The 10,684-nt window shown below is 41.9% G+C and overlaps 2 protein-coding genes across 3 annotated transcripts in view; one reads left to right on the forward strand and one right to left on the reverse strand.

Annotated features, from left to right (window-relative positions):
* cenpv (centromere protein V) overlaps positions 1-1,539 on the forward strand; it is a 63,010-nt gene extending 61,471 nt beyond the window's left edge. The window contains exon 5 of the mRNA XM_043714227.1: positions 623-1,539. Coding sequence (XP_043570162.1) covers positions 623-747 — 125 coding nt within the window. The 3' untranslated portion in view covers positions 748-1,539. The remainder of the gene's footprint in view (positions 1-622) is intronic.
* Positions 1,540-1,661: 122 nt separating this feature from the next.
* The window catches only part of pigl (phosphatidylinositol glycan anchor biosynthesis, class L), a 79,935-nt gene continuing 70,912 nt past the window's right edge, over positions 1,662-10,684 (reverse strand). Inside the window, exons 5-7 of one of the 2 annotated variants that reach the window (XM_043714226.1) lie at positions 3,694-3,725; positions 2,722-2,760; positions 1,662-1,937 (exon numbers count right to left, since the gene is read on the reverse strand). In XM_043714226.1, coding sequence (XP_043570161.1) covers positions 1,825-1,937; positions 2,722-2,760; positions 3,694-3,725 — 184 coding nt within the window. In that variant the 3' untranslated portion in view covers positions 1,662-1,824. Of the gene's footprint in view, positions 1,938-2,626; positions 2,761-3,693; positions 3,726-10,684 lie in introns of both variants that reach the window. The other variant, XM_043714225.1, reaches the window with a different exon arrangement.

Genomic DNA, 10,684 nt, shown 5'->3' on the forward strand with positions numbered 1-10,684 from the left:
AGAAATACAGAGGAGCCTCAATTATCCGAAAATTGGATTATCTGAAGGAGATCCCGAGGTGCTGATAGAAACATTAAATCAAAGACATGTTTCCAATAGTCATCGCATCTTTGGTTTACAGTGATTAAACTGGCACCGTCTCCAAATGACTGACCTCCCACCCTCTCTCTCCCCACACACTCCCTGGCGTTCTACAGAAGTTGTACCCTAAATCCTGTCCCCAGATAATCTCTCCAACATTGTCCTGTACAGGGCAAACGTGGAACCAGTCAAAGTTCCAGTAAAACGTTGTGTGCGCGCGCTATTTGGAGAATTACCCCACAAAGGCAGTTTGGGGGCAGTGAGCAATGTTGGGGGTTGAGGCTTGGGTGCTGCTGCTAGTCTCCTGACTGGGGAGTAGACAAATGCTGGCTGAGCCCACAATGCCCACATCCCCGTATGAAAAAAAATCTAGCAATAATTTCTGACATGACCAAACGTGCACCTTACACGTTTTTCTTGTCTCTTCACTGTAGCTCTGTCCTTGTCTAAAAGGATTTGCATGTATTATACTTCTCCATCACTCTTGTTCACAATTATTTATTACTTAATTTACTGAATCAGCTGTATTTTCTATCTGTAGGTGTGATGGCTCACTGCCTGGATGAAGGTACTGTGAACAGCATCACTATTGAAGAGTTCAATGGCAAGAACTGGGAGAAGAGCATGAAGGAGCACAAGACCATTCAGAATTTGTCTAAGTCATAATCTAAGCTAGGGCCAGGCTGGCTGGCCAAAGTGAGGGAGCTAGTGATGAATAAATAGGTCATGGCAGGCCACTCATTGTATTTAAGTAAGCTCTTTCCCTTTTGGTAAAACCCAGCCCCAATGAGCACTGAGATCATGACAGCTACTTATGAACACCAAAGCCAGATTAAAAACAGTCACAGACACTCTGACATGGACAACAGAACCTCACCTATTTTAAAATACTGCAACCTTCGTCATGTAATTATTATTAAATTGAAATAAGTTATAAAGTTTCAGTCATCCCAGGTAAATTGCAGGATAGAGGTAGTCTGGCTGCCGATGTAGTGAAAGCTATTGAAAGGTGTACGATTAAACCAGTGTAAGACGAAGGATGGCCTTGTCTGTCATGAGTTGATTGACCCAATCAATTTTTGTTGATGGATAATGAGAGTGCAAGGCCTCAAGAAGCTAATGGGTCTTACTGTGAATCTGTACAGACAGAAACAGTGCCACAAATACTGAGAGATAGATCATTTGGCTACTGGACTATATCTGATGGAATGGTGCACACAGCACTCAAGGAGATGGGAGAGAGAGAATTTTCTTCCTGAACACTTTGACTTGCTTTGTTTCATTATACTTTCTGTAACTATAATGATCAAATAGTCAATATCAGTTTGTATCAGAAAGCAGGCCAAAAACCCACTCAATTTATGTTTTTCTTCATGTTTCCCAATTAATATAATCTGTACAATTTATTTATGTTAAATAATCCAATTACCAGCTGCATTAAAGGTCTTTGGTAGTGTCTGGTCGTTATTAGCTAAACCTTAGCTCCTGTGCAATTCTCAACCAGACTATTAATTACTTAGATACAAATAAATTTGTTCAATTATCCAAAAAAAATCATCACAATTACAGGAGCCAACAACTAAAATTTTCACCTCCATTTTAATTGCCATCATATTTCTAAATAATTCCATGAAAGGTTTGTTGATATATTTTCACCCAGTCTTTAATACAATTTCCAGACAGGAGGGTCTTCCAGAACACCACTTCAGGAACTTGATGATACATAATAGTTGGGAGTTGTTATCAAATGTTCACTGTGACATTAAATGGAAAGTGTTTATAAACATGTAACGGGAAAAGTATAGGTAGAGATGACGGAACCAGAGTAGCTGGCTCTGATGACAATACATGGCTCTCTGCAAAAAGATTAAAACAACAATTAGTCTGTCGTAAAAGAGATCATAGCAGTCAGAATATCAACAAAATTAGCATAAGCGATCACAACAATGATTTCTATCCGGCACCATTGTGGAAACATCAATATAAAGTGAAGGTTTACTAACATCTCAGTATAGAGGGAATTTTACTGTGCACCTAACCCACATTCTGTCTCACCAACTACTCCTAGGACAAGTATAATTTACTGCCATTATCCTTACTAGACTACACTGGATATAAACAATTTCTTTGGAGCTTAAATAAGGACTGGTTTTTTTGAATTGTGCTATTCAGTTTACTTGTGAACTATATCATCTTTACTAGCTGCAGAAAGCATTCTGGGGATTACAGCCCAGAGTAAATTGGGGTTCTGAATCTCTCAGGCCTCCCATGAGATTGTCCATAACCAGCTACAACATTCATGGAAATTCCCATAAATTCACAGGAGGAGGAGATGGGTGCAGTTAGGGTTAGGGTTGTCAGAGTTACTTGATATTTCAACAGAACTGGGAATTAGACATTTAGATGCAATCATAACCCAGGCATTGTTTGAGCCTACATCCTAATGCCTATTATTTTAGACTTGTTTTTGTTTTGGAAAGATGCAATCAGGCAAAATCACCAGGAATCTGATTATCAAACAGTATATATTGTTAGTTCCATTTACCTTGGCCTGTCGATATTCCCAACTGTCTAAGCTATACATCACATGATGGGGTCTCATCCAGCTGATCAGCAGATCAAGGATGGAGATGTACTTACGGAGAATATTTACAGATTGGAGTAAAAGCGTTTGGCACCCTGTAAAGGAACAGAAACAATAAATGGTGAGCACATTGGTGAAGGGACTGCTCTGCTCATTTGTGGGCCTTGCTTCCTCAGTGACAGCTTCTGCAACATGGCACTCCATCTCCAGTCAGCAGGGGCTGACCACCATGTCACTAATCTTTGGAGTATACTTGAGCCCTGGTTCAATACTGAGTCAGTCAGTATCCTCGTGGGGAAAACTTGTCAAGTAAGTCAATCTCACCAAAGACACACACCTCTGTAAATAAATCACATTCAGAACATTTAGCTTTATCTTGCAATATGCTCAAGATATTTGTTTTGTTTTGGCTGATCTGGTATTATGGGTTATGTAGTTGTCAGCAACCAATCTGAGTGGAAAACCAGAAACATTGCTGCACAGTTCTCATTCAACTTTACATTTACTTTAAGACAACTCAAAATGTAGGAGTCAATGAGATTCAGGATAGTTCGTGGCTTATGATTTCAAACCACAGCATTAGTCTTCTGCTTACTATTCAACAAGTAGTAGAATACTGAAATCTTTTGAACAGCAGGTAAAGCAATTCACAAATGAAATACTTCAATCCAATCCTCTGGGGTTCATATTTTTTGGGTGACCATCCTGATTGAGAATACAACAGTGCTGATGTGATATTAGTGTTGTAACTAGTATGAGATAAGAAAAAATGCACTCAACCTATTGCTTGGAAGGTTACATTCAGGACTTACTGCTTTGGCCTGAGAGTATTACAGACATTCTAAAAATTAAGTGAAGATATTTTAGCAGAGAGCTCTTGGGAAAATTATAGGTGACTAATTACTGATTACTCACTGAAGCTAAGCATGAAAACTGTACAATAATTAGGAAACGCCGAGGAAGGTTGACTGCTGATATTTCAATAAAGTCTCACTTTGATGGATGTATGAGACAAACATTTCTCTTACCATTGGGCAGTTTCTTCTCTAAGTAAAGTTTCCTGTGAAGATACAACAGAAACATTGAAATCAGAATTTTACAGATCATTCCATCAATCTGACCCCTACTACCTCGTAAACAGGTATTCATTTAGTCCTTCCTTTATGAAAAGAAATCCGGTATCTAGCCTGGCCTATGACTCCAATTGCATACCCTCACAGCCACTCACTTCAAGGGCAAATATAGACAGCAGAGCAAATAGGTACCAAATCCTGAAACAATTCTCCCCTAAATACCCAAGTTCAAGTTTTTAATATCAAAAAGAGCCAAAACAAACCCTCAGGACACCAATGCACGTTTTCATTCAAACAACAGTTCACTGCTACACCATGTTTTCTCTATCTCTTAACTGATTTTGTTACCATACTACCATCATCCCATTTATCTCATCGGTGCTTTAAAATTGCTAGTACGTTTTGCAGAAAAGCATTATAATGAGTTTTCACATTTTCAGACTTTTATTGTAGTTTAAGTTGAAAAGCACTTTTGACGAAACAGTATTTTTGAAGGCAACTTCTAGTTTAAATCACAAAAGAGAACTGTTCCCTTTTTATTTCTAGCACAACCATAAAGAAACACCACAGACTCTCTATATTCATTCACAAGATTTGGACATTGCTGGCTAGGCCAAGATTTTTGATCATCCCTCACTGCCCTGGAGAAGGTAGTGGTGAGCTGCCTTCTCGAGCTTTTGCAGTCCTCGAGATGTTTACACTACTATCAGGGAGGGAATTCCAGGATTTTGGCTTAGAAACCGTCAAGGAACAATGATATGGTTTCAAATGAGATTGGTGTGTAGCTTGGAAGGGAACTTGCAGTTGGTGATTTTTCTGTGTGTCTGTTTGCCCTCATCCTTGTATGTGGTAGAGATTATGGATTTGGAAAGAGCTCTCAAAAGAACTTTGTGAGTTAAGACCATAAGACATAGGAATGGAAGGAAGGCTAGTCGACCGATCGAGTCCACTTCACCATTTAGTCATGGCTGATGGGCATTTCAACTCCACTTACCCACACTCTCCCCATATCCCTTAATTCCTTGCGAGATCAAGAATTTATCAATCTGTGCTTTAAGGCATTTAGCGTCCCAGCCTCCACTGCACTCCATGGCAATGAATTCCACAGGTCCATGACTCTCTGACTGAAGAAATGTCTCCTCATTTCCATTCTAAATTGACCCCCTCTAATTTTAAGGCTGTGCCCATGGATCCTAGTTTCCCCACCTAATGGAAACAACTTCTCAGTGTCCATGCATTAAGCCATGCATTATCTTGTAAGTTTCTATTAGATCTTCCCTCAACCTTATAAACTCTAATGAATACAATCCCAGGATCGTCAGCCAATCATCATATATTAGGCCAACCATTCCGGGGACCATCCGTGTGACTCTCCGCAGGACACGCTCCAGTGCCAGTATTTCCTTACTGAGGTGTAGGGCCCAAAATTGGACACAGTATTCTAAATGGGGCCTAACTAGAGCTTTATAAAGTCCCAGATGCACATCACTGCTTTATATTCCAACCCGCTTGAAATAAATGATAACATTACATTCACTTTCTTAATCACGGACTCAACCTGCAAGTTAACCTTTAGAGAATCCTGGACTAGCACTCCCAGATTCCTTTGTACTTTGGCTTCATGAATTTTCTCACCGTTTAGAAAATAGTCCATGTCTGTATTCTTTTTTCCAAAGTGCAAAACCTCACTATTGCTCACATTGAATTTCATCAGCCATTTCCTGGACCACTGTCCTAAACTGTCTAAATCTTTCTGCAGCCTCCACACCTCCTCAGTACTACCTGCCTGTCTGCCTAATTTCGTATCATCGGCAAACTTCACCAGAATACCCCAGTCCCTTCATCCAGATCATTGATGGGCGGCACGGGGGCACAGTGGTTAGCAATGCTGCCTCACAGCGCCAGAGACCTGGGTTCAATTCCCGCCTCAGGCAACTGTCTGTGTGGAGTTTGCACATTCTCCCCATGTCTGCATGGGTTTCCTCTGGGTGCTCTGGATTCCACCCACAGTCCAAAAATGTGCAGGTTAGGTGAATTGGCCATGCTAAATTGCCGGTAGTGTTAGGTGAAGGGGTAAATGTAGGGGAATGGGTCTGGGTGGGTTGCGCTTCAGCGGATCAGTGTGGACTTGTTGGGCCGAAGGGCCTGTTTCCACACTGTAAGTAATCTAATCTAATCTAATCATTAATATAGCAAGTGAACAGTTGCAGCTCCAACACTGAACCCTGCAGGACACCACGTCACCAGCTGCAATTCCGAATGAGAACCTTTTATCCCAATCTCTGCCTTCTGTCAGACAGCCAATCCTCAATCCATGCCAGTAGCTCACCATGGGCCCTCATCTTACTCAGCAGTCTCTTGTGAGGCACCTTATCAAAGGCTTTTTGGAAGTCTAGATAAATAACATCCACTAGGTTACCCTGGTCTAACCTACTTGTAACCTCTTCAAAGAATTCTAACAGGCAGGACCTCCCTTTCTAAAACCATGCTGGCTTGTTATAATCCAACCCTGCACTTCCAAGAATTTAGAAGTCTCATCCTTAACAATGGATTCTAGAATTTTACTAACAAGCAAGGTTAGGCTAATCCGCTTGTAATTTTCCATCTTTTGACTTGATCCTTTCTTGAAGAAGGGGGTTACAACAGTGATTTTCCAATCATTTGGGACTTTCCCTGATTCCAGTGACTTTTGAAAGATTACAACGACTTTTGAAAGATTACGACCATCGCCTCTGCTATTTCTTCAGCCACCTCCCTCAGAACTCTAGGATGTAGCCCATCAGGGACAAGACATTTATCAATTTTTAGCTTTTAGCTATCATACTCAACTCTGCCCCCGACTCTTCTTAATTGTTGGGATATTACTCATGTCTTCCATTGTGAAGACTGACGCAAAGTACTGATTAAGTTCTTCAGCTATTTCCTTATCTCCCATCACTACCCTTCCAGCATCAATTTGGAGCAGCCTGATGTCTACTTTTGCCTCTCGTTTGTTTCTTATGTATTGAAAGAAACCTTTACTATCATTTCTAATATTACTGGCTAGCCTACCTTTATATTTGATCCTCTCCTTCCTTATTTCTCTCTTTGTTATCCTCTGTTTGTTTTTGTAGTCTTCTCAATCTTCTGATTTCCCAGTGCTCTTGGCCACTTTATAGGCTCTCTCTTTCTTTGATACATTTCCTGACTTCCTTTGTCAGCCATGGTTGTCTAATCCCCTCCCCCAGCTAATCTTTCTTTGGGACAAACCTGTGTACTGTGTCCTCAATTACACCCAGAAACTCCTGCCATTGTTGATCTACTGTCTTTCCCATTAGGCTGTGCTTCCAGTCGATTTCCGTCAGTTCCTCTCTCATGCCCCTGTAATTACCTGTGTTTAACTGTAACACCATTACATCCGATTTTGCCTTCTCTCTTTCAAATTGCAAACTGAACTCTGCCATATTATGATCGCTGCTTCCTAAGTGTTCCCTTACTTTAAGATCTTTTATAAAGTCTGGCTCATTACATAGTACTAAGTCCAGAATAGCCTGCTCCCTTGTGGGCTCCATCACAAGCTGTTCCAAAAAGTCATCCTCTCAGCATTCCATGAATTCCCATTCTTTGGGTCCACTGGCAACATTATTCATTCAGTTCACCTGCATTCTGAAGTCCCCCACGATCACCGTGACCTTGCCTTTCTGACATGTCCTATCTATTTCCTGGTATATCTTGCACACCTGGTCCTGACCAATTTTAGGAAGTCTATACATAACTCCCATTTTTTATTTTGTCTTTGTGGTTCCTCAACTCCAACCACACAGACTCCACATAATCTGACCCTATTTCATTCAGTGCCATAGATTTAATTTCATTCTTAACTAACAAGACAACCCCACCCCTTCTACCCACCTCCCTGTCTTTCTGATAAGTTGTAAATCCTTGGATGTTTAAAACTGCCAGCCCTGAATCCCCTGTAACCATGTCTCTGTGATGCCTACCACATCATAATCATTCACGATGATTTGTGCCGTTAAATCATTTACTTTGTTGTGAATACTACAAGCATTCAGGTAAAGTGCCTCAATGCTAACTTTCTTATTATTAGAGAAATTGGAAATCATAAGATGTCCTAAGTTATCCTTTTTGCTGCATTCGTAGTCTGCCACCTGCACTTATGCTATCCTGCTGCTTATCTTTCCATTTAACTCCACACTCCCTGTAATTTTCACTTTCCCTTTCCCCCAACTCAGAAGTTTAAAGTCCTATTGACTATCCTATTTATCCTTTTCGCTAGAACACTGGTTCCAGATCGTTTCAGGTGGAGACCGTCCCAATGGTACAGATCCCCCTGGTTCCAAAACTGATGCCAATGCCCCATGAAATGGAATCCCTCTTTCCCACACCAACCCTTAGCCATGTGTTTACTTCCCTAATTTTCTTATCCATATGTCAATTGGCACATGGATTGGGCAGTAATCCAGAGATTATATCCCTGAGGACCTGTACTTCACTTTCCTTCCTCGTGCTTGATAATCCCCAAACAAGTCCTCCTTCCTATCCTTGCCTATGTTGTTAGTCCCAACGTGGACCACAACAACTGGATCCTCCCCCTCCCGCTCCAATAACTTTTCAAACCAGTCGGAGAAGTCCTGCATCCTGGCACTGGGCGGGCAACACACCATGCGGGACTCCCGATCCGGCTTGCTTAGGATCCTATCTGTCTCCCTAATTATAGAATCCCCTATAACAACTACTTGTCTTTTTGCTCCCCTCCCTTTTGAATGGCCTTCTGCACCATGGTGCCGTGGTCAGCTGGCTCATCCTGTCCATAGCCTGTTCCCTCATCTGTACAGCAAGAATCTCATACCTGGTGGACAAGGTCAAGAGGTGAGGCTCCTGCACTCCTGAACTCAGAATCCCCCGACCTGCCTGGTTTACAGTCACACCCAGTTGTCCGTGAACACTTACTAAATTTGAATTACTTAACCTACCAGGTGTGACTGCCTTCTGAAATAAAGCATCCAGGTAACTCTCCCCCTCCTAGATGTGCCGCAGAGTTTGAAGCTCAGATTCCAGATCAATTCTGATCCAGAGTTTTTCCAGCAACCAACACTGCCATATCCCTTAATAACTTTGCTTTGGAAAAATTTATGCTTCTCAGATTTAAATTGATAACTGATCCAGCATCAACTGCTATTCATGGAAGAAACTTGAGAAAGTGATGGTTTCTTAAGCCCCACTCCTCCCAGGGTGGCCACAAAATGTAATGATCTAATCAAAGCACATAAAGGCCCCAACTGACCTGCCTGGTAGAATCACACCAACACATAACCCTGACAACGCTCCTGTGCTTAACAACTACCGTATGTTACAAATAAGTAAATTCTAGCTGCAGTTAAAAAAAAATAGAAGTGTCAAGAAGTAATTGCACTATAGTTGAAATTATAACCACCTTTTAAATCCTGACAAACCGTAGACAAGGAAACATTGATGTTATGGGGGGAAGCTGATGAAATACAGTTCAATATTAGTTCACAGGGTTGGATGAGATGTTTAGAACGTAGAACATAAAACAGTACAGCACAGAACAGGCCCTTCAGCCTACGATGTTGTGCCGACCACTGATCCTCATGTATGCACCCTCAAATTTCTGTGACCATATGCGTGTCCAGTAGTCTCTTAAATGTCCCCAATGACCTTGCTTCCACAACTGCTGCTGGCAATGCATTCCATGCTCTCACAACTCTCTGTGTAAAGAACCCGCCTCTGACATCCCCTCTATACTTTCCTCCAATCAGCTTAAAACTATTTTGCTTCTCAAGACTTTCTGTTCTTCAATCCACTTTCTCCAGATTCTTTTCACTTCTTTGCAAGAGGAACAGGGTGATTGGTACACTAACTACAAAGTAGAATCATAGAATCCCTACAGTGGGAAAACAGGCCCTTCAGCCGATCAAATCCACATCAACCCTCCAAAGAGTAACCCCACCCCAGACCCATTCTCCTACCCTATTACTCTACATTTACACCTGACTAATGCGCTTCCCTGAACAATATGGACAATTCACCAAACTTGCACATCTTTGGATTGTGGAAGGAAACCAGAGCACCTGGAGGAAACCCCATGCAGACACGGGGAGAATATGAAAACTCCACAGAGATTATCGCATGAGGGTGGAATCGAACCCGGGTCCCTGGTGCTGAGAGACAACAGTGGTAACCACTGAGCCAACATGCCATTCCTAGTCTCTTAGTGGGAGCAAATTATTGCAGGTGCTGGAATTTGTACTGAAAACAAAAGATTCTGGAGATCTCAGCAGGTCAGGCAGCATCCATGGAGAGAAAAAGCAAGCTAAAGTTTTGAGTCTAGATGACTCTTCATCAGAGCTGACATGAAGTGTCGAGGGGGTAGCATTGATGCAATAGTGAGGGGATGTATGTAATGAAGTGCTGGGGGACAAAGGATGTTGATAGTTCAATTAAGTGATCGGAATGTGAGAATGGCAGAACAATGGTGTGTCTAACTGCAAATCTGGAAAGAATAGACAGTCCCACGAAGGTGAGGGGAGGGGAGAGAGGATATGGTGATTTAGAATATAACAAGCAAAGTTAGAAGAAAGGGAAGGAATGGGAGTGGGTTCACAATTTGAAGATGTTGAACTCAATTAAGTCCAGAAGGTTGTAAAGTTCCTCGACTGGAAATGAGATGTTATTCCTCCAGTTTGCACTGTGATTTACTGGAGCACTGCAGCATGCTATAGGACAGTGGGCATGTGAGCAGGGCGCTGTGTTACAGTGAAGGTTGGGAACATGCTTGCGTACAGACCAGAGGTGTTCTGTAAAGCAGTCACCCAGTCTGCACTTGGTTTCTCGAATGTAGAATAGGCCACATTGGGACGAGGTATAGGTGAAATGCTGCTTCACCTGGAAAGACTGTTTAGGCCCTTGGATGGTGAGCAGGAAG

This window comes from Chiloscyllium plagiosum, chromosome 23 (assembly GCF_004010195.1).
Source record: "Chiloscyllium plagiosum isolate BGI_BamShark_2017 chromosome 23, ASM401019v2, whole genome shotgun sequence".
NCBI classification, from domain to species: Eukaryota; Metazoa; Chordata; class Chondrichthyes; order Orectolobiformes; family Hemiscylliidae; genus Chiloscyllium; species Chiloscyllium plagiosum.